Genomic DNA, 24,501 nt, shown 5'->3' on the forward strand with positions numbered 1-24,501 from the left:
GTGTGAAATTGAGTGTGTGCAGTGTCCAGCTTTGGTCTGGCTCCTGATTGGTGCCTGTATGTAACCTTTAATTACCCTCACCAACCCCCCAAACCCCCGTCCTCTCTACCTCTACCTCTAACTCAAGGATGAACTGTGGAGTTACTAATGATTTCCTTCTTCAGGACCCTCTAAACCTGATAAGGAACTCAAAAACAGAGGAAATTGATGACATCAGAGGGATAACATGACACTAACTAGAAAAAAAAGTTTTTAAGTGGCAGCAATAAGTCACTCATTTTTACTTGAATATGGCAAATGTGTTATTTATGCATAGTAACTAAACTTTTTGTTTTAACTGAGCTTTGGAAACTTTACTGAAAAACAGAGTCATAACAGCATGTTAAAGGTTAGGGCTGTCTAGACTAATTGCATTAATTGGAACTAACTACAATCCACAATTACTGCACACCATTTTGAAAATTGCAATTAATTGCATGCTTCATCTTAGTTTTTAACAGACATGATAAAGCTACATCATCAACTCTTGACAGCCCTAATCTATATAATTTCATTTCCAGAAAGTTGAGACCAACACTGCACAGCGACATGCACCTCTGTAGCTTTCCTTCTCAATACTACTCCTTAATTTAAATTAGGGCTCTTATCAGTAAAAATGTCACACCATAAGGCTGATTTACTAAACAGAAAACCAATCACCTGTTTTCATGAATTTCTCATAATGAGGGAGAAATGCACTTAAAAGTTCACTTCCACATTCATGTTTTAAGCAACACAGGAGCACATGTGCATCCTGGGAGCGCTGCCAGCACACTTTGGTTAATCCACATCAGCATCTCCCTGCAGACATAGGGATGTAAGATAAATCCATCACTGCTCCTTAATGTCTGAGCTCAGTGGACAAGTCAGAAGACATCTGAACCTTCTGATATCAAACATTTACCATTTGCTGTCCATTACGAGTTCTTTTTTCCATGGTTAAGTTCACTCTATAATCTTTGGTGTATTCTAAGGTCTGTATCTAAACAGGAAGTCAGTTACCACTGGTTCAAGAGAGCAGAGAGATCAAAATGACGCAAAACAGTTTTGAATGCCAAATGCAATATAAAGAATGTGATCACTTACAATCAGCTACAGGATTAAAAGTCTTTGACAGCCCTAATGTAAAGTAATGAACTAGACAGGATATCTAAACCACAGGACTGAGTCCTTTTTAGAGATATTTCAGAGTAAAAACTGGATGTGTTGTACCTTTAATCTGCGGGTCATTTGGGCAAGACCATGCCACACCAGGCTGAGGCTGAGCCGTTTGTCCGTGTGCACAGGACTGTGAAGCAGATCGAGGCTGACAGGTATGGGAACGATAGCAGAAAGGGGGGGGTGTTATGAAGAGCTGTGGAGGGAGGGGGGGGTCAGTGTCTTCCCGACCACCAGAAAGAAGGGAACATCACTGGGATGCAGGAACAAAGACCCTTGCAGGAGTTTGTCTTTTCTTTCCCCTTGAACCCTCCCACCCTTGCTATATCCCTAAACCCACCCAAATACCCCCCCCCCCCCCGCTCCTCCTACTCCTCACACACTTGTCCTCCTTCCCCTTCCTTTTTCATCCTCAGATCCTTTGTTTTCTCCTCGGTCTTGATCATCCTGTTGGGACAAAGATAGGTGTGTTTTCAAAGATAAAAAGTTAAAATCAAAGCGGGCGCATTGACCTTCATTCCTGCTACCTTGATTTGATCAGAGCTGCCTCAGAAACATCACATGCCAGTGAGATCTGATAAATATTTTTGTTTAAGTTCATTAGCGTGACTTTAGAGATCACCTGATTGGTATGAAGCTGTCTTTGTCTCTTAAAACTGTACGTGTCAAACAGGGACAAGGCGGCGTTGTTTCCTTCCACCAGCTTTAGCAGCGTATTTAGATAGCACTCTCACGCTTTCTCCCCCTTCTCATGAAGCTATCAGGATATTGATATGGACAAAGTTGAACTGAAATACTCCTCAACGCCCTTCCAAATCAATAATCAATCGATTGGAGGTAATTGTGCCTCCCTTGGAACGGTCCCAAGCCTCTCCCTCGCTCCTTCTCACACTCTCTCTGTCATTATCAGCATGTGGCCCAGTATTCGGCATTTCAGCATTCCAGCTGTAATTGATTTTAACCATTAGGTGCTCAGTGAATAGATAAGTAGTGGGAGATATTCGATTATACGGTGAAAAAGAGAGAGAGAGACGGGGATGAAAAGAGAGAGGATTGAGGGATGTCGTCGGAGAGCTGGAGAAAGAGGAACTGACCTGTCCTGCTGTCTATCCGTCTCTACTATGGCTCTTCCATCCTTGCAGCAGCACAATACCGCTGACCTCCTGTGAGTTCAAGCAGCTTAGTTTCTGCGAGGTAATCCCTAATGCTTTGAAATAGACCTGATAGAAAGCCCACTTGCTTGTTCAGGATTAATGTGGGTTGGTGGGGGTAAGGGAGGCGGGGGTCCTTAGTTTTCAGCACATTTAGTCAAATTAACCCATTGGAATTATCATATTTGAGTCTAATTGCAGACTTAGTTGCAGATGAGGAGTCTTTAAAAGCCTTCATGAGCAGACAGATGGGATATATGCATTTACCATGCTTGTATAATATCCTCCGCCATGCATTAATACCCCCCCCCCCCATTGTTTATGTTTAGATTCACTATGCTGGTGGTCAAAGTGCTATTATTCCTTTCAGTGGTCATCCGTCCCCTACAGAGGCCATTTTGAATCAGAGTGCATCTAAGCCCAGGGTGGTATTGCTTTCCCACTGTTTTCTGAAGATATCCTCCATCCTCTTTTCCTCATTCTTGCAGCAGAGTAGGTTAGGACGAGGGGTAGGGACGGATGGAAAGGGGAGGGGGGAGGTTGGTGGTGGGGGAACAAAGGCAAACATTTGAGTAATCTTCAAAGAGCCCATTGGTATGTTGAGTGGACGCTGGTATGCGGACCGCGGCTGAGGCTTTTTCAGGGGAAAACAATATCCTTCCTTTAGACGGCCCGGTCCTGGGCAAACATTACCAGGCAGGCGACTCTGCCCAATGTTGCCACTGCTATCATCTTACCCCCTCCCCCCCCAGCCCCTTTTTCTCTGCCTAATGCAGAAAATAGGGTACTGGATGTTGCCGGAAGAGAGCGGACCTCATCATTACGGAATTACGGGGGTAGAGAGTACATCTAGGCTGGTGAAGGACGCTTAAAGCTGCAGGAGACTTGACTGGAAACGTCATATCAAAATCAAAGAGAGGCACCTGGCTGTGGATGTCAGACATCTGTAAACACATGCATAGGTCACATATCTGTGAGTGCATGCATAGTTGACTTCTGTAGGTGTATGCACCAGCAGAATCTGCATTTACCACCATCAACTGCTGCAGGCAAACAGATGACAAGAGGGAAGCTTACAAGCTGTAAGAAACAAAATTTGAATGATATAATGAAGTAACTCAAAACTAGCCATCTGAAGCTGTCCTAACTGCTAAATTATTGGTGTTAAATATCCGAATTCCATCAGAAATGTTGAAGTCCATTAGCCCTTCAAACTTGTGAAAACAAAGTTAAAGAGAGTAGCTCTCACCAGTCAGTCCTTTCGATGTACGGATCAAAAGCTGAGACCGAAATGCACATACATTTGCAGATATGTCACCTAAGCATGCATTTAGAGTTGTTGGACATCTGCAGCCAGGTTCTCTTGAGGTGTCATTAGGCAGTCACAAAAATCTTAGTAAAAAGTCCAGCAAGTCTGGCTTTTGAACGACTCTGCCCTGGCTTACCAAAATCCACTGTTCCTTTAAATTCACTGCAGTTTGGAAAGAATGTTTGGTAACTAGCTATTTAAAGATGATGCACAATGAATTTCGCTGAGATTTAAGGCTGATTCGGGATGTTTACATGACGCGGTACTTTACCTTTACTATTAATGTTGTGGAAGTGTAGCAGGGGATATGTGACCCCTCCTCTGCAGAAGCAAAGGTTTAAAGAGGTGATAAAGGACTCAGCGGAGCCAGCAGTAGCCCAAGCGTTGTGTGTATTTCTCTTGTAGTCCCACGATGCCATAACAAAATGCAGAAAAACAGACTAATCGAGTATCATGCCGTTGCAGAATCAATATGTGTGGAGGCGTAACGAAGGTGGAGCAGTATTGCTGCACTTGTGTGTGACTTGTGCATGTTCTAACGATTGGTTAAAAAGTTTCAGTTTTTCAGATTGAGTCAATCAAATTGCTCCTCTCAAAGTTTATGATTCAGATAGGACATTCGAAAAAACACCAAAAAAACACACCAACATATAAAAGCTATTATCTCACTTCCTGTACATTTTAGAGGATGGTCCCATGATGATTTTTTGTTGGTCTTGTCATGATATATATGTGTCCCAACTTTCATGCATGTGCAAAACTGTGCTGAACTGATTTTCAATTCTAGGGGGGCATTTTTGACCACAGAGGTATGAAAACAACCAGAATATGTAGATTATATCCAGGAACTAAAAAGCCACCAAATTTGGTGAGTTTTGGGGTATGTTAACATCCAGGAAAAGAAAATTTATTTGCCAAAATAATAATACGAATGCTCTGGCCCTAATCAAGGATGCATGTTGGTATTGGCATTCTACTGGCTAAAATTATTTTGTAGAGTTGATATCAGCAAAAAGTAAATACCATGCATCAATATTCAAATACATCCCTCCCACCACCTCACACACAGCATCAAAACTTTTTCAGAAACCTAAAACAAATATTAATCTACAGTTCTAGTTTAGTTCAGATATTTTAAATCTATTTATGTGATGATAAATGTCATTTTTAGAGATTATTGTTGATTTGGGTTACAGTAGACTTTGTCAAAGATTGTTCCAGAAGTTTTTATCAGCCAGTCCCTCGTGAACATTACTCACTCTTTAAATGTTTGACTTTTGGTACAAAGGGTTAAAGCTGTAGAAAAGGCGGCGGCTAAAATCGGCCATCTTTTGTGCAAGAGAAGAAGGAAAGGGATCAAGTGTGCCATCTTGTAGGTCAGCTGCGAGGCATTTGATTTCCTGTTGCAATATGCAAACGTGCGGCGCTGAAGAGGTGCTCTCATTGTGCTCTCTCTCTCTGGCAGAGGTACCACTCCAGCCCGCACACAACAAACCACACTGTTCCGCTCCTGCCGTGGTAGAAGGTCTGAACTTTGCTGTTTTGTTCTCTGAAGTGTGTTGAAATATCACTTTAAAGAGTCAGGAAGAGGATTATGTAAGAGTACATTAGGTGGTATTAAACGTTAAGCAGGTATAGATTAAGGAAGTCATGCATGCAGAGATATAGCTTTAAAAAGGCGCTCATTTAATAAAGACGGCTCTGAGAGGAGAGGAGAGACAGTCTGCCATTTTGTTTCAAATGAACTCTCTTTGTCCAGTAATCAGTAGCCATTTTCTCACGAGGATCCACCCCAGGGATAATTTCTCCCATTTCTCTGTCATTAGGAGGGCCTGGCATTAGGCTTGTGTTTTGTTCCCTGTACCTTTTGTTTTGTGCTAAGTGAAACCATGCGACAGGGTCCGGGCTAACTGGAAAACAATACTCCCCTTCACAGGCTCAGGAATGTGTAATTAGTGATTTGAACCCGACTACGCTCGTCTCCATTCTCCCCTATCATTCTCTCCCTCTCTCTTTCCGTCTCTTGTTCTTTTGTTCTGGCTGTCACAGATTCTCACTCCGCTCGCCTCTCAATCTCTCGCTTACTCTCCTCTCACTGTATCTCTCTCTTTTGTCTAACTCGCTCTAATAGACATTTTTCAGAAAGTCTCCATTACTAACAGAAAAAAAAAAAAAAAAAAACTTGGCAAAAAATCTCACTGCTCCTCTCGGCACCAAAATTATTTTTCCTTCTCTTCCCCTTTCAGTTTTAGTTAAATATAACAACATGAGTGTAGTACAAAGCTCTTTGATGGTAGCAGCCAATAAGCTGTAGGCCCAGAATTTCAGCCTCTTTATTTTTGTTTTCTCCCCGTCTTTCATAGAAACTGTCAATTAGGCCCTGCCTTGATTTTCCCAAAAGCATCTTTGCATGCTGGAAAAAAAGATGAACCCGACCCAAAATCATGTTTGTATTTCAGCTCTATCCATCTCTGTGTGCAGCAGTGGAAAAAAGATAATCCCACAAGCATGTTCAATGATCCTGATTTCAGCTTTTTATGATCTCTGTCCCTTTGTGAGTCGATGGAAAAGATAATCTTTCTCCAGCGGGGAATTGGGAGGTCTGGTCAGTCTCACCTGGCGGCAATGGAGACAAGCGGGGGGCTTTTAGACCCTAATGGGCCCAGGTCAGGATGGCTAATAGGGAGTAAGTGGCTGAGCCATGCCGTCTAAATCTAATGCTAATGTAAATACTGATCCATTCTCATGAAGGGCGGAGGTGAGCTGGCTCTCTAAGACACCTGACACACATGAAGATTGGATGGTTTGTCTCTCTCTCTCTAATGCTTTTATTACACATTAACGCAGGCAAAATCCCCCAAATTTTCCTGCATGTGTCAGTTTTATCCACTGGGACTTTTCTTTGAGACTTTCTCCCACCCTTTGAAAATGAAAGGAGTGCATGTGTGAGAACAGCATTAGAATTTTCCTTGTGAGCTGCATATTTGGGAACAAAAACAGCAGAATTTGTCATCCCAGTTCTTGCCAGCCTTCTAGTAAAGTGTCAGCATGAAGTCAGGGCGTGCTGGTGTATGAATGCAGCAAAAATATTCACCAAGAGTATGTGGAGTGATAAGGTTTATATCAAGCCATGCCTTTTTCTCTTGCAATGCACAGTTGCATAATGCAGAGTTCTTAAAAGATGTGGCAAAAGCAGCTAGCTACATCTCAGTTATTTTCATTTCCATTTACAGTGACACTTGTGTTCACTAGCAGCAGAGGTGTGGACATCAATAATCAGACAGTGATATCACTGTTAAGTAGAAGTGTCTGCTGCTCCTCTGCTCTTTTCGTGGGACTAGTGAAGCTTGTTTGGATAATACTGCACCATGAGAACAGCTGAGCTACTGAAAAGCTTCTTGGTTCAGGAAACACCTATGCTACTGCAAAGTTATTGCAAATGCATTTAAACTAAAGAAAAACCCTACTTGTTAAAGCATCACTGCCCAACGAGATGCCATCATCATGCATGTGAAAAAGCCTTTTTATACTCTGAATTACACCCAGTTATAAAGAAGGAGTTTTGGGCCGTTTTCAGGTGAAAACTCAAAAACTTTTGTAGCGTTTTGGGTGTCTGAAAATGGAACACTGGAAATGAGCTCCAGAGTAAAACGTTTTCAAAACTCCCTGGTCTCCGTCTCCATGCAGACAGGAAAACTTAACTCTCTGAAAACACACGTGCACTAGTAGGGTTCTACTCTGAGGAAGGAAGGGTCTCTACAAATGCTTGTTTTTGTTCATTGCAAAATCACACTGCCAGCTACTGGCCTGGCATGTATACTACAGCATTTTTTGTGTTTCCTGCAGCATCGTGGCTTTTGGAGATGTCACTTTTAAATCATGTGTCATCTCCAAAAGCCTCCATCTTTTCTATCCATTTCAGCAACTTAAACTGTGAGAGACTCATTCAGGATTTAAGTGGCAAGCAGTCTTATATTTTTTTAGATTTTCATGAGCACTTGTGTGAAAACAGCTTTCAAAATGGTCACCCTTACTCCTTGTCCTACCTGCATGCTACAAGAGCGATTACAGCGACATCAGCTTGATGGAATTGATTCTAGTTGTTATATACTGTCAGTCTGTACGTGCTGCTTTGTGCTGCAGAGCTACATGATAGTGGTCCTTAATTAGTCTAATTGCAACTGCAATTGCAATGTCAGGCTTTGCAATTACATAACTGCATAAAAAGCTGCAATTATTTTTCTTTTAAGGAAATGTTTTTCAAAAATGTCTGCAAGCTTTGATAAGTTTATGATTGTAGAAGTACCTTTATTTGAAAAAAGGAAAATCTTTTATTTTTGGGACAAAATGTTAGGTGTTACTGAGCAGTACTGTGGTACTGTGTGCAGTACTGTGTGCAGTTACTGTGTGTAATGTAAATTTTTTTAACCATTATTCTCTGCATTTTCCTTGATAAGCAAGTAGACTCATGATCCTATTTATGGGTTATACTGTGATTGCAATCACAAATTGAAATATTTTCCGATATTGCAATCACACATTATTACCATAAGTGCAACAGTTTTACCTCTGTCATAGTCGCTCACATGGATATGGACACGGTAGAAGAAGAAAAGGAGATGACAAGGCACGGGGACTGGACAGGAGGACTTTCTCTCACTTTTCTCATCAGCACAGTTTGTCGGGAGACAGTGGTGCATTTATGATATCTGTGATTGGAATATAATCATTTGTCGTGCAAACTTTGAGGTGAAACCTCGCAGGTCACAGCCGTTAAAGGCTCGTCAATACAAGCACCAAAGTTTCGATTCTCTGCATTCAAAATCAAAGCCTACAATGCCATATATACAAGGAGGGAAAACTGAAATTTACAGAGCAGGAAATCACATTTGTGTGGTTGCAGTACCTGGCTGAGCATTGAGACCCACATAGAAGTATACTTCTTTAAACTTGTGCAGTTATTAACCAGCAGAAGTGTTTGGCATTATAAAGAGTTTGCTTGTTTACTTCCTTGTTTGCCTCTCTTGCATGTGAGCGTTTGTGTGTCTGTGCTGAAGAGAGGAGAAAGATTGAGAGTCAGATGGGATTTTTCCAAGAGAGGGGCCAGGGGTCAGGAAGCTGTGAACTCCTGATTGACCTCTGCCCCGTACGTCAGACACACTTACGTCACGGCTACAAGTGTCTGTGTGTGGGAGGAGAGACCGTTACCCGGACTATTTACTTCCCCCTCCCTCTACTTTTTTCTGACTAATAGAAAAGAGGAAATAAAAGGTAAATTGAGGGAAAAAGAAGGGAAGCGCATATTAAAGTGAATAAGAATGGCAGAAAGCTAGCATGAAAGCCTCGCTGTGATAATTTATTTATTTGCCTTGCCGGCCATTATGCAATGGATGCTTATTATTGTTGGGTGACCTAAGCTAAGCTAGCTCACAGGTCCTGCGCCTGTTATTCAGGCCCCAGAGCTGTGATCACATGCGGCTGCCAGCAGAGAGGGAGAAGAAAAGGAGAGGCAATTTAGCACTGGGAAATAGTTTTCTTTGCATTTGTGAACAGAGAAACGGAGGACAACCATCACGAGTAAAAAGAAAAAAAAAAAAAAAAGGGTCCGGTGGGTTGGGTTGGATTTTTTCTGGCATTGTTTTGTGTCTCTAGATCACAAATAGTGGCCTTGTAGGAGTGAGAGAGCGAGAGGAGCAGGAGATGTGTGGATACTGGAGCATATGCAGTGTGCACTCAGCAGTTTTTGTATGCAGCTTGTATTTGCATATTTGTTTTTGTGCGTGTGCAGCACTGAAACTGTCTCTCTATACATTATCTCTGCTGCTTTCTTTATCTGTGATGGTGAGGTGACATACCTGGGCCCTCAGCAGCTCTGTTTTTTCCTGCAGCACTGCAGTGAATCCATCGGCAGTGATCTTGCGTTACATCTCTGTCTTGGGGGCTGAGCGGCGGTTAGCAGTAACATGTGTTAGGGAGGTGGTAGCGCTGATGGAATCCTACACTTGGCAGCATTCCAGGCAGCGCTGGTATGTGTTTAAAATACTTTCAAGGAACAAAACACGCTTTTGTTATTTGCCGGGGCCAAGTGGGGCTGTTTTTGTCTCCAATGGCCCCCGGGGGCCCAGGGGATAGCACCGGAAGCGGGTGATGTTCCAAAAAAGAAGGTATTCGCGACAACAGATTCCCTTAAAAAAACACTGATGAAAGGAAATAAAGAGGCTCTCACAATGTGTGGGATGCACATTTGCATGCAAGCTCAAACTCTCAGCGGACAAGAGGAGGAAACGGAGCGTATGCAATGAATCTTTACGTTTAAAACGCGCACATACACGCTGCTGCTCTCACAAAGTGGTGATTAAGACAGCTGCAGTGGAGCAGCGGAGCTTCTTATTTTCAGGATGTGTTCATTAGCTGTCTGCTCCTACATTTAATGACAGGAAATGTCATGTTTGTTCCACATGCTCTAATTTTTCATTTGGTTTATGGAGGAAAATACAACTGTGCTGCTGCTTCAAAATGTTCCTCACACAATCAGACACAAATAACGGCACCATTAAATTACATATAAAAAAAAAAATAAAAAAAACACTCCTGCGAGGTTAATCAAAAATATGGAGTCAAAAATTACGGATCCATTAGAAGAGAAGCCAAACAGGTACAGTAGGAAGAGAGGAGCCGTGATGGCACACACAGCTCCCTCCACACAGGCGTTGACATACGTATACATGCTGGGAGAGATGAAAGAATCTGGGAGATGATGTCTTTTGCTTTGGCTTATTAAGAATTCAGTTAATGAGGCAGCTTTGTCACCACAGATGGAACAAATGAATATGAGATAGCAGCGCCGTCGTCCTCCTTCCCCACAAACACAGGGAGCGAGCAGAGGGGAGGTGTGTGCGCCCGTGTTTGTGTGTTTGTGAGGAAAGGTGTTTTGTAAACATCTCATTCTGCATAATGAATGCAGCCTCACAGAGAGAGAGACAGAGAGAGAGAGAGAGAGGGAGCTAACACAAGGGAGCTTCCTTAACTGTCAGAGCCTCTCTCTCTCTCTCTCTCTCAGGATGTTGGTGTGTCATCCACAGGGCTCACACTGTTGTGTTTTTGACAGGTAAACAGGAAGTCCCAGGTGTCATAATTTACATTCAGTGTTTAGGATTGGGGGGGGTAAGTGCTCCGCCTCCACCATCCTGAGACGTCTGTGCCATGTTTAGGTCCACCCAGGGAGGCCTGTTTAGCTGATTTTGATTGGCCCACGGGGAGTGTTAGAGTTCTTGGTTGTTTGCCAAACACTAATCCCCAACAATTAACCACCGGGAACTTTGGAGAGATGCCATATTGACAGAGATGAGCCTTTTTTTTTTTGCAGGTCTACCCACACTAAACACATAAACAGAGATGTTATATGACAAAAGAGAGGCTGCAGTCAGAATGTCTCAGCTCCACTGATGCAGCATTTAGTCAACTGAAACTAAAAATGTTGGTCAACTAGCTACACTGAAACCAGCTCAAAATAGACCTTTGGTGATAAAAACTCTAATAAAAAGTAAGTGTAGTTTTTCATCAATGAGACTAAAACCAGACCAGAATGAAAATGCTGGACTGTTGGAATCTCAAAAGAGTGTTTTACATCAATTTTATGTTCACATTTTGGCTGATTATATTGGTTTAAAGAGAATTAACATTGTGACTAACAGTAAAGACTAAAACTCGACTGAAAGAGGTTAAAAAGACTAAAATGGGACTAAAAAAATACATTTTAATCTGAAGACTAAGACTAAATATCACATAGCTGCCACATTACAGGGCTGTTGTTATCCTTTAATTTGTGTGATTGGAGGAGTCGTCTATTAAACGCCTGCAGCTGGTTCAAAATGCTCACTCCCTATCCATATGTTGGAGTTCAAAACCTGGTTCAAGAAGCTGCTTTTTTGCAGTTCATCAAAAATAAAAATTGAAATATGGCCTGCTGCAATTTTTAAATTGCTGACAGTGCAATATTTCTAAAACCTTAAATGTATCAAACTACCAGTTTAATACTTTTTTTGCAGCAGAGATGTTCTGCTCTACGCATTTTGAAAACATTCAAGTCTCTTTAATTCTTGAATAGTTTTCAAAAATCCTACTTTTCTTGTTTTGTTTTGTTTTGTCTTAATTAAAACAAGAATGACAATTGATATCAAATTTGCATACGAGGGAAAATAATTTTGATTTAAGTTTAATTGATTTAAGATTGTGCTGGTTATAATACACATAAGATTAGCAACCTAAAAATAAGTGCATATTAAATCGCAGTTGCATTGTTGGAGAAAAACAATCGCAATAAGATTATTTTCGGTTAGCCCTACTTGATAATCAATTGTGTTTTAGCCTAGCAATACTGCTACTGAGCCTCCTCACACTGGGTTCATCTGCTACAGGACAGTTATCCTCCTCATCCTCTCAAAGCCTTCTCAACTTGTATCATGTTCTGTTAATTAAGATATTAAGTCAGTGTAGAAACCTGTTAAAAATCAGCAGAATAAAAGTTATTTCTATACTTGATGATTGTTATCTAAGGCCAGCTCAGTAAAACCACTATTTTCCCACAACTAACATGCACAAAAAGAGGGAGCACGTCATCTGTTCACTACAGGATTGCTTTTAAAATGTGCCTTACTGAAGGGAACCTCTCCATATTCAGAGCACTAAGGTCAACCAGCCAGCTGCTCCTGAACGTACCCGCAACCTCAGATTCAACCTCAGTTCAGCTTTCTAACACTAACCATAGCTGCTCTATTGAAGAGTGTATCCTTCATATAAGATCTACCCTCACACCAGGATGTCTGAAATCCTCGTAGACTCATCTCCGCCCTTTGGCTTTCGTTAAGAGATAAGCCCATAGATTTACTAATACCTGATGATGTTTCATGTTCTACCTTTTTAACTCCATAAAGCTCTTGTTATATAGGCAATGTGAACCTGTCTCGAAAAAAGTGCATGTAGAGCACTTGTACTCACACAAATAAAACCAGCAGCAGCGTAAATTGCACACACATTTCAAGCAGACACATGGGTGCAAACCCAGAAGCAGGAACAGTGTGTTTGTGTGTCTGAATATGCATTACACAGCCCACGCCTGGCAGGAGTCAAAGCGCTCCTTTAAAAGTTCATAAATCATGGATGTTCTGGCCTGTGATCACCAGACCGCCTGCATTTGAGGCCTACCGAGTGCCAGAGAGCGACAGACAGCCCTCTAGTTTAGGTCTTAAACAAACCCTCAGGAATGTGCTGATGGAGAGAGAATTAATATTAGGACTAAACCTATCCGGCAGCCCAGTTCAACCCCAAAGTATATGATGCACAGACTCCCAGCCAAATCCTGATCATCTAAAAACAAACAGAAGGGAAGTTAGGGCAGGGAGGGATGCAGAGCATGCAGGCCTCTGTGGATTTATATCAGTTTTACTGCAAAATGACCTTAATGGTTAAACTACAACAGATCTGTTATGGTCTTTACCACTTTGAGAATTTATTTTGAATTACTGAAAATTAGTTGTGTTGTCTTGAGAGATAAACACAACTGTGCAACAAATTCAGTGAGTTATTTTGCATTGCATTTAAAGGGTTAAGGAAAAAAATTCAAAAGTTCTTAATCTTGATTTCTATTTATAAGAAAAAACACAAATGGAAAACGTTCTGTTTTCTGATTTTGTTCAATGTGCGTCCAAAAGAGAATTCTGGAATTAAAACTAGTGAGAGTTTATGCCTGGATGTTTATTCTTTCAATTTTCAGCTGAGATTTCCTCCAAATCACACTTTCTTTCTCACATTTTATTTTTTGAGGATCAAAAAAGGAAATGAAAACAGGGCCACAAGATGATCAGTTTTAACGTTTTATTTGTGATACTGAAGCGACTCCATTCAGGTGTAATGCCTAGAAAAATACTCATATTATAGAGTAAACATTGCAAATGCAATACTGCATTTTGTGCATTAACATTTCAGTCTTGACTGTTTTGCTTTCATAAATGCTAAAAGGTGAAACCATGATTGTTGTTAAGTTTATCATGAAGAACATTTTTATCAAACACCATCCGTCTGCATTGATTAGACTCTTAACTATCATGGCTGTCTTTTAGGCAAAGGGAAAAACTTGTTTGCTGTTAAAATTTTCTGATTTATTTTATGGCATTTTTAATCGTGGCACCAAAAAATGTCAAGGACTGAGTTCAGAGTACTATTTTGAATCTACAAATTCTGCAAATCTGCAATTTCTCGTGCAGTAGTTGCAATGTAAAGGAATGAATACTGCACAGCATTTTGAGGTTTGCTTGTTTTCCAGACTGAAGTGGTATTGATTAGTGACAATGAGTGAAGTATAAAAGCTAATGTGTATGTTTTTAATGGATGACCAGAACAGGATGATTCTTGCATGCATTTTTCTGCAGAGTGTCCTAAGTAAAATCCTGATGTAGGCAGGTTAGGTGAATGAGTTTTTAGGTTTTCCCTGTGTGTCTCTGACTGGTTCAATCTGTTGCTAGAATTCATCTTTCAGTGGAAAGAGAATAAATCCAAACCTGTCTGTGTTTGCATGTCTGTATCCAGTCAGTGCATGTGATTGTATGTGCATGTGTGTGTGGTTTCCACGGTAAGGCTCAGCAGCCTGCTTCTCCTGCAAGGGAGGGAGTGGAAGAAAGAAAAGAAGCAAAGAGAGAGAGAGGGAGAGAAGGAGCGAGGGAGGCCTCTTTTCACAGAGAAACAAAGATAGCTGTAATTAATGGCCCTGAGCTCTGGACTAGGGGAGCTTTCTTCTGACAACTCCGACTTAATTAAAACTTAAGACTTCTGAAAGGGCCTCTGACTGCGAGGGGGACGTCCCACCGTCTCGTGAGAAAAAGCTTGTAAGATTTCCTACAAAAGAAAGAAAGAAAGAAGGGAGAGACAGAGAGAAAAGATGTGTTAGCGGCTGTAGCTATGTTGCTAATCCCCGTTTGTCAAAGGAGGAAGAGGAAAAGCAGGAGGGGAGGTGAGGGGGGGGTGGGACTCACACACCTGCAGCTAACTGTGCCCCCAGCACCACCTCCTCTCCCTGCTTCACTCCTCCCACACATTTTCTCTCTCCGTCCTGCTCCGTGTAACATCATGCAATAATGCTTGGGAGAAAATATCACCTTGCTAACTTTTCAAGAATGAAACATGTTTCTATAGGAGCCATGAGACTGTTACAGGTATTAATTCATGCATTCAGGCCTGCACCTGTTTCTCTCATGGCTGTATGAATAAATCTTCACAAAGAAGAAACTAGCCTCCATGAGCACCACTGTGGCTCTGTTCTCCAGAGTTCAGCTACAGTTAGAACTCGATTTAGATCCTTTTCCTGGCATACAAGCATCCAGAGAGAGAGATGGGAGCATGTCTGACTCCACCATGCAGGGTAGCACTATACCCCATTTATGTTAACTGCTGCTGGACTCAATTCAGTTGGAAAACATGAAGAATTTTAAAACTATGTACATTTTTTTTTACATCCACTCCACCTAAGCTTTGGTACCAAAATGATGCACATGATCATACTGATATCTAAGACAGACAACAGCATGACTCTTTAGCAGAGATGCTTCAATTCTGAGTCTAAGATGGAGTGAAGGCTGTGGATCAAGTGTACAAAGTATTGCTGTATTAAGAATCTAATTGCAATTGTGCTGTCAGGCTGTGCAATCTGTGCAATGCACATTGTTACCAAATCTTGTAGAACTAGTGGAAAGTAGTAGTCCACTTCAAGTTAGACTGAGGTCTAAACATGTCAGAGATCATCATTTCTGTGTGTCAGTGCAGCTTTAAGAAACTAAGGGAGTTGTCACTCATGGAAGAATTGTTTCATACCATGTCTGGATGTAATTGCTCTCCCTCCCTATGCTCTGCTAACATCAATAACATCGTTGCATGCCAGATTTTACATGCATATGAGCACAGGTGGTGCTATGTACATAGTTGGTTTGAAAATCCACCAAGAAGAAAAAAGAAGAAGAAATGGCCATGTCAGCTTCTCTGTTTGACCTTTATTTATGCTCTGTGCAGACAGTGGAGCCCCTTATGATACTATGGATGATTTTATTTGGTTAAAGACTCCAGCAAGGACCCGCTTCCTACTTTTACATCTAGCTTGCAGATTAGTAGATGAAATGGGCCTGTGCTGCACCGATAATGGGTTCTTAAAGAGACAGGACTCATGTAGGACTGACTTTTTGACCCTGAACTCAGGCCTGGTTCCATTCACTTAGCCTGAGTCCACATGAATCGTGCCTGAGACCAAAGCTTCAGGTGGACTCAGATCTGGTGCTAGAGTACTGTACTGTTGTGCTCACAAATAGAACTAGATTTTGGACTCAGATGCAGGCCTTTTAGTCCCTAATGTGAAAGCCCCCTTATTTTAGTACAATTGCAGCTGTAGTAACAAGTTTACCTGCATTTATAAAGCCCAGTTTTCATGAACTAACACATAAATGTGACTTTTTTTTTAACTGTATGTAAACCTACAGTGTCTCTGTCTCTTTGCCTTTGCTCTCTTTTTTCTCTCCGCCCCCCCTCTCTCCACTGAGGATCAGATAATAAAAGCTTGGCCTGCTCTTTTGTTTTTGTGCATTGTTCATTAGCCCGGCAGCAACAACAGAGGCACACTTGATATGCTTGGCTTGACTGGGTGTATGGGAGTAGGGCAAGGTGGGATGGGGGCTGTGCGTGCATGAGCGTGCATGTGTGCATGTATGTGTGTTGTTGTTGTGTGCAGGCACACATCGAGGCAGGGGGTAGCTTTGCATGGCTGCAATGCCATTAAAGAGGCAACTGGAAATTAAGGGCTTGCAACTGACAGCACACGTTGAATAAGAAACCCCTGCAGCTGCGAACAATGAGGAGAGCTGGACAATGTGCATGTTAAAGACTAAAATAGTGCTCTGAACTCAGGCCTTTATGTGACTTTTGTGGTTTTTATCTTTACATTACCTCAGACTTATGCAGGTAACTTAGAAATAGAGGTGTGCAAATATAAAGGCATCAATCAAACTCTAATAAAGTTTTCTCCCTGATTTTAATCATTAATAAAATTTTCTTTAAGATGGACTTGATTTTGAGCAAGTTTGGAAATAAATTACTAAGGATCGGGGCAAAATCTTGCAGAATAATGTCTCTATTTGAGACAGAAACTTATTCAAATACCTCCACAAGGTTTAAAATGCAGTTAAAAATAAATATTTCAGGTCAGCTGATGGCCTTGCATTGAGGTCATGCCCTAAATATGGATGCTATTGTTCTTTAAGTGGGTTCAACTCGGGCTGTGGCTCCTTTCCCACATGAGCAGTCTCCATTCTATCTATGACACAAGAAAAAAACCCTGAAATAAATCTTTAAACAAATAGACAAAAGTTAGAGCCATTACAAGGACTTCCTCTTCAATTGTCCATAGCATGCCCTAAAAATGCGAGCACACATCTAACATCTGCTCTCTCTTCTCTTCCGCAGCACTTGCAGAAGCAGGACAGTGCGTACAGCCCTGAGTCGTGTGTCTACTACTGCACCCTTTGTGACTACTCCACCAAGGCCCGCCTCAACCTGGTGCAGCACGCCCGCTCGGCTCGCCACCAGCAAAATGAAGGACTGAGGAAGCTCCAGCTGCACCAGCAAGGCCTGGGAGGGGACGAGGACGCGCTGAGCCTCCATGAGCTGTTCCACGTCAAGGAAAGCCCGTCCAGCCAAGGTTTGTGGCTCTTTTAGCTGACTTTTTCTTTAGCTGGAGCTCTTGTGACCTGGATAAGGCTACTGTGGATTGTGTGAATGTTTTGTGTGAGATCCGGTACTTGATTTTTGTTTGCCTGTATTTGAGTTGAACACTCATTTGATTTGTAAATGTAATTTTTAAGCCAGATGAGTCTTTTATACTTCTTAGGCTCCTCCTTTCTCCTTTTTCTGTATTTTTGCACCACTCCCTCATCATCCTGTCAAACGTCTCTCCCTCCGTAGTCCCTCCTTCCTTCGGCCTTCATATCCAGATCACGTCTCTCGATACAGACCCGTCCATTCCTCCTAATCTCTCCAAAATGAGCATACTGTTCCTATTAGGCTGCCGTGCTTATATCTGCTACATGCACTCTCCTACTCTCACACAAACACAGGCTGTGTCCCGTGCACGGGGACATCCCATCCAGGCAGGCAGTCAGTTTATGAAATTTCACCTTGGGAGTATCTTGTAGTGAAAAGGCCTGTGCACACATACGATAGCCATACACACGCATACATCACTCTGGCACATACACACACTTTAACACGCACGCACACGTATGCTTGGGCTACACAGCCTCTCCCTGGAGTGAGCTTTCATTTCCTTTCTCATGACCAAAGCAATTTGGCTTTCATTTAAGACTCTCCGTCCTGCCAGCAGCTAATAAGTGTAACAGAACTGTAAAACATTCAGAGAGACAAAAAAAAAAAAAAAAGATTAATCGTTTTTCTTTGAGTGGGGGGTTGGATGGTTGGTGAGGGGTTGCAGGGTGTAAGGGGAGGGGGCTGTGCTCTAATGTAAACCAGAACACCAAGAGTCAGGGTCCATTATTTAGTCATCCTTATGTTAATGCTGCCGGGAGAAAATGAGCGCTTAACTTGTTTTTGCTTTGCTTGACCTGAAGGAGCGGGTGGGATACGGTGGGGTAAAGGGGGGGGGCTCGTTTTAAATAGCATTCCAGCATAGACTTAGCCCACATCCATCTGTCAGTACGGGAAGAACCGATTCATAGACATGCCCTCTTTTGGATAGGTACTACTGGATCTCATTCTTGTTAGCCTTCTTTAATTGTTGTATGTGGAACATTGAAAATATGAACAGTTTTAAAACTGCATACATTCTGCACATTCTCTGTTCAATCCAACAACTAAAAGTTGACCAAAGTGGTGCACAATATTAAAAACAATAAAAACACAATAAAACACAAAGCCAATCTAAAAACAAGAGGAGAAGATTTAAAGCCAATTCTCCTGCAGAGTCAAAAGCATGGCACTAAAAAGTGTGTTTTTAGTGTGATTTAAAGACAGGCAGTGTGAGAACATCCTAAAGCTTTGACTAGCTTGTGCTTATATCTGAAGGCAGACGAATGATAAAGGACTATCTAGTGGATATAAAATATAACATAATGGGAGCAACAGGAAGAGACAGTCAGAGTTTAAGGCCAATGCAAAGAGATTTAAACTGTTGATGACTGGTCAGATCTTATGAGGAAGGGGAGATTGTTCCATGATTTGGGAGCAACCACTGCGAAGGCCCAATCCCTACAGTTTTTGAATAAAGGGCTAGTAGATTTAGCATTTCTCTGTGCTATTTCAAGATTATTTTTTAGGCTTTTAACCTTTATTTTGATCAGACAGTTGAAGAGACAAAAAATGAAGCTCAGGGTTAGGTCATGCAGGACACTGTAGTCATATGTCCAGCCGTGATCGGCTGACGCCAGCTGATCCCAATTATCGCCTCCCAGTTCCAACAGCCAATCACAGCTCTTTCTCTCAACACAGCAGTGTTTTTAAATATGACATTCTCACTAATCCCTGCTTGCATTTGTACTGATACACCATGCTGCTACTAATACTGCAGGCAAAGCTTAACCTCCTCCACCCCAGCCTCCTCCTTTGTAGCATAACGTTATGACGCATGACGCTCATGGTCGTGTCCAGGGTCAGGATCAGTTAGTCAGACTGATGAATTTAATTTCTTCACGTTTTCAGTCAGACTAAAATGTTAAATCTACATTTTTAAAAGTTCTATTTCACTGAGACAAAACCATGGTGTTTTTCTATCTGCATGTAAACGTTCTGCCTGTGTGTATTAGTGTGTATTTCAACGTGAGTCTGTGCGTCGTCTTTTACTGTACATGTACTCCTGGAACAGATGGAGGCTCAGCACTCAGAAACACATGTGAACCCAAACACAGACTCACACATGAACAGGAGAAGAGCTCCCAACCCTGAAATGGAGACGTAGCCGCTGTACGTTTGGCTTTAATTACACATGGATCAAAGTTTCTCTGAGAATTGGGGGTGCAGCAGAAAAAGCATGCTTACATAAATCATTACCGTACATTTTAACACACACCTCCCTCTTCTCTTTTTCCTCCTCCTGCTCTCTTTTTCTATCTCTCTCCTTTTTTGTCCTGCTTACTCCATCTCCCTCTCTCTCCTGCTCCTGTCCGATTTTTCAACCAGAACAACTTCAAGCCTTTTTTCCCTATTCTCTCCCTCGCTCTTACATCTTAAACCAATGAGCACAGGCATCTTTTAAAGCTGTCAGATGCAATAATCGCCTGCTGCACCTATTTCAAATGTTCCACTCTTAAAACACACCATATTTGTTGCTTGGGCCCTTGTTTTTTTTATACCTCAGCTTTGATGCCACATGGTGAATTTCCATGAGGAAGCTAGTGCAAAGCTTAAGCGGACGCTGGCGGCGACCGAAATGCTAAGCCACTTTTTTGGATGCCCTCCTTTTGCCCGGTCTATATAATTTTTCAGTGAACAACAGTTTTCTTTCACAGGGTGCATGGGTAATGTTTCAGAGGTATTTCCTTGTAGACCTTACAAAGCTTGCAGGTGTTGGCGGGGAGGGTGTTTCAGTCTGAGATAAACAAAAGTTAATGTGATAAATGAGAGCTCCAGCTTGTTCTGCAATCCAGGAGAACATTTTTAAAATCAGTGTGATGCAAAATTAGAAACTGGTCTCTAATTACACCACATATGGGGGGGAGATTTCCTTAAACATGTGGAGGAATATGCTTCAATGATTTTTGGGGGGGCTTGATAGCGGGGTTTTCACATTGAGCATGATTGCGACTGTGGTATGCACAAAGTTGCATATTAACTACATTTGCACAAGGGCCAGCTTTTTCTTAAAAGGGCACTTTGGGGGCCAAACTCTCAATTAAACTAAAGAAATTTAAATAATGGGCTAGTTGACACATTTTGTTTAAATATTTTTACTTTCTTTTGAATGCACATGATTTTTAGGCTCTAACAGTGAGATCAGTCCCTATATCGCAGCAAGCCACAAGGGGGCAATTGAGATATTTTAGCTGCAGATTTCTGCAGCTGTCATGTTGTCTATCACGGGGTTTGATGCTAATATGCTGTGTAGTGGTTAGGTGAAAAACCCAAGCAAGAAAACTGCAACTTGTGTGCAAAGCTGGAGCACAGTATCTGGTCCTTAATATGAAAGCAACCTTACCCAATAGGTTTATTTTAATAATTCAGTTGCTATAGTGCAACAACTTTTAGCATAAAAGTTTACCTCCTCCACTCTGCATGTGCATCCTCCTAGAATGACAGAATTTTATCCCAGTTTTAGAAAGAAGAGGGATGCATGTCAGTCTTGCATGTCGCAGTGGTTTCTGCACATTCAAACGGCATAAAATATAGACTAAGTTATTCTTTTAAATAACATTTGGCTTAGTGGATAACAACAAAAAGATGATCAGGCAAAAAAGAGGAACAGGATATGTCTTTCATTATGTACTATAAGAAAAAAGTCAAAACACTGAAGAAAAGTTAAACTTTGGAGAAAAGTTTTGAAGTGCACAGTGGAAACTATCATTTTCCTCATTTTCTTTCTGATGCATTACCATAACAATCTTCTGTATTAATAGCATGATGTAAAACAAACTTATGTCATTGCTTGTAATGTGTTTTGTAGATTTGAGCACTTTTAAAGCTGAGTCCTCCATGTTTTAGATTACATGACAACACATGCAGATATTACACGCCAGAGTAGCTTTTGTTATATGTAAGAAAAAGTATATTCTAGCTGCTTTAGGCCCCCATAGTGATAGATGATGTGAATGTTTTCACTGATGGAAAAGGCTCCATAGTAGGCAACATTTCCAGCCAGTCTTCAGTTTAAGGAGACCCTCTTATTTGTGTGTATGTGCATGTGTATGCGGTGCCGCTAGTTTTCTGGGGCTACAACTCCTGACTCGAGCACTTTCTGTTCATTAGAGACTGGTATGAAAAAGATTAATTTAAGTGCTGACCGGTATCTTTCTCTTAAAGCCTGGGACCTGGCACTGGGCCACATAATTATAGGCCCATTTGGGAATAAGAGTTCTAATGCTCTGGACTTTATGTACATGTGAATGGCTTTCATTAAACAATTGTGATGCTGATTTTATGGCCTAATTAAGGATACAGTGCTGCAGAGACGCACCGTGAGGGTATACGTGTTACGAACAAAGACCGGAGTGAACAAGCAACACCTCTGCTCCTCTGCATTGTGTGCATGTTGATGTGTTTTCTGATGCATGTTTTGATAGGAACTTTCTTTTCTGTTAGATTTGTCCCTGATGGAGGATTTGCCTGGTTGAGTCTAGGGTTGCAGAGATGCATCTGTTGAATCAATCAGTCTCTGCTTTAGTAAAGCTATTTTCAGACACCTTACAAAGAGGGCATCCATTTAGACAAACTCTGATCTGTTTTCATGGTCAAACATAAGGGAATGGTCATCATAGTGGGAGTTTTACACCTAAGAAGTGATTTAGAAAATGCATGGATATTGGTAGTGCTGCACAATTTGCAATACTGGACAATATCACTATTAGTAGTTGCAATTGCAGTGTAATCCATAATGGTATCATGAGTCTACTTTTTTGGTTATTAAGGAAAATGCAGATTATATTCATGTTTAGAAGTGTTTATTTCTCTACTCAAAACAAACAAAGATTAATCAGCATTAAAAATACAAAAATCTAAAGTTTTTACAGTATTGCTTTCAAAATAACATAAATATTTTCTAAAATTCAAGAGTGGTTCTTCTGCAGGTTTTTTTTGTTAACCTTTCAAGTACTGCTGACTGCAAAAAAAGGCGGCGGTTTATGCAATTATGTAGTTGCACAGCCTGGCGTTGCAATTGCATTGAGATGAATTGTGCAGCACCATTGTTATTTTTAACATCAGTATGTGCCTGAAGTTTCAAAATCTTTCTCCCATGTCTCATAGAACCTGATCGCTAGGGTGTTGCTTATAGTTGACGTAGAGGTGACCACAAAATAAGCACTTAAATAAGCAACAGGCTTGCGCATGCCTTGGATTTTAATCTTCCAAATTTATTTTGAATGTTTTGATGCTAAAGCTCAAATTCTGGATTATGATTCAAAGGATTCCTTCATGTTAACGTAAGAGTTGGCAAATCAAGGTAGCATGAAGATCACAGAAAAGTTTTGGATTACAGAAAAAGAAATACACCAAGCCAATTATAAAAAACAGCAGGGAGAGAAGCAGCAAAAAAAAAAAAAAAAAAAAAAACCCAGAGCAGAGCAGGAATCAGTGACAACAGAATGACACTGATAAAGTCAGATGTAGCACAGAGGAGGAGCTGGGGTGGAGGAGGGTTGTAAAAGCAGCTTGCAGAGGGAGCAGCAAAGCATAGCCAGGCTAGAGCAGTTTAAATATGGCAGCATAAGTGTGATTTGATAGCGTGCTTAGAGCGAATCAGCTGGCCATCAGCTGATGAGGGCTTGCCAAACTCCGAACCTATGGAGACAGAGCCTTCAGTGCTGCAGCCCCCACCCTCTGGAACACTCTTCCTGCAGACATCCGTAGCGCTCCATCTCTGGACATTTTCAAAAAAATGTCTCAAGTACCACCGGTTCACCACAGCCTACAGTCTTCACTAAACCCCCCCTTACACTCATCCTTCCCCTAACATAGTTTGTCCATGTCTATGTGTTCCTGTAAGGCGTCCTTGGGTTTCTTGAAAGGCGCTATATAAATTCAAGATATTATTACTATTATTGCGTGAGATAAGCTGATCTCATGTATATGGCAGAGTAAGACTTCATGGTCTGCCTGAATAAATGCTATACGCTGAATATTTCAAACTTGCATTTCAAGTACTCTGAGTTGATATTAATACCAACATAGACCATGATTTATTTGAAGAGCACAGACCAAATTAATGTAAAATCAGACATTTCAAAACCCCTTATAGTTGGAATGGAAGGATCCTTGTTCCATATGAAGGCGTTTGTGTGATTGTCGCAGTCTGAGGCTATTTGAATGCATTGTTGAATATTTGACTTTTTAAGATCCCCTCTCCACTCCTTATAATCTTTCTGAGGCTGTACTTCCCACATCTGGCTCGGTTGTCTCATATTTTATAGCGGCTAAACCCAATTGTTGACTTAGTCAACTCTCACTGACTGAACTCTACAGCTCAAACTTTCTACTGTGTTTTTTATTTGTGTGTCCTTTAAAGACAAAAGGTCCTCTGTGCCCACATTAGCGAGATAAATCGTCCCTCTCTGTGTACAATTAGAAGTGTTAAAGAAAATTGAGTTTATAAAAAAAAACGCCAGTTTGCATCAGAAGAGCACGCATAAATGAATTGCCTCTCAACATGGAGGACTCGGAGGCCATTTTTCTTTGAGGGTCGTCCAAAAGTTGTTAGAGAAATTAGATTTTTTTGTGCCCTTCTCCACTCGTAATGAAGTTACGCCCTGAATGGAGCTGTTTAGTGAAATCCAAGAAGAAGAAGCAAAATATGACAGATTGCGAGTCATGGGTATTCCATCATCGATTTTATAATTTGACCAATTTGTTTAGGCGGATTTTGGAGACATTAACAGTCTGTGAAGTTTGGTTGTTACAGTGATTTTTCTGGCTCTGTCGCCGCCTCTGCCTCGGCCGTCAGACCGTTTGTTTGGGCGTAAAGAACACTGAGAGGAGGGTCTGTGTACGTGTGTTTTTCTATGTATGCACCCTCGCCCATTAGCCTCGTGCTCCATCATGTGTAAAGCTCCTCATAAGGCAGACCAAGCAGAAACACAAGGGTCTTTTCTGCAT

The 24,501-nt window shown here is 41.4% G+C and overlaps 1 protein-coding gene across 1 annotated transcript in view; it reads left to right on the top strand.

The window, feature by feature from the left end:
- zfhx4 (zinc finger homeobox 4) overlaps nucleotides 1–24,501 on the top strand; it is a 117,500-nt gene that overhangs the window by 44,037 nt on the left and 48,962 nt on the right. Inside the window, exon 6 of the mRNA XM_041813614.1 lies at nucleotides 17,155–17,389. Coding sequence (XP_041669548.1) covers nucleotides 17,155–17,389 — 235 coding nt within the window. The remainder of the gene's footprint in view (nucleotides 1–17,154; nucleotides 17,390–24,501) is intronic.

This window comes from Cheilinus undulatus, linkage group 19, assembly GCF_018320785.1.
Source record: "Cheilinus undulatus linkage group 19, ASM1832078v1, whole genome shotgun sequence".
Classification (NCBI taxonomy): Eukaryota; Metazoa; Chordata; class Actinopteri; order Labriformes; family Labridae; genus Cheilinus; species Cheilinus undulatus.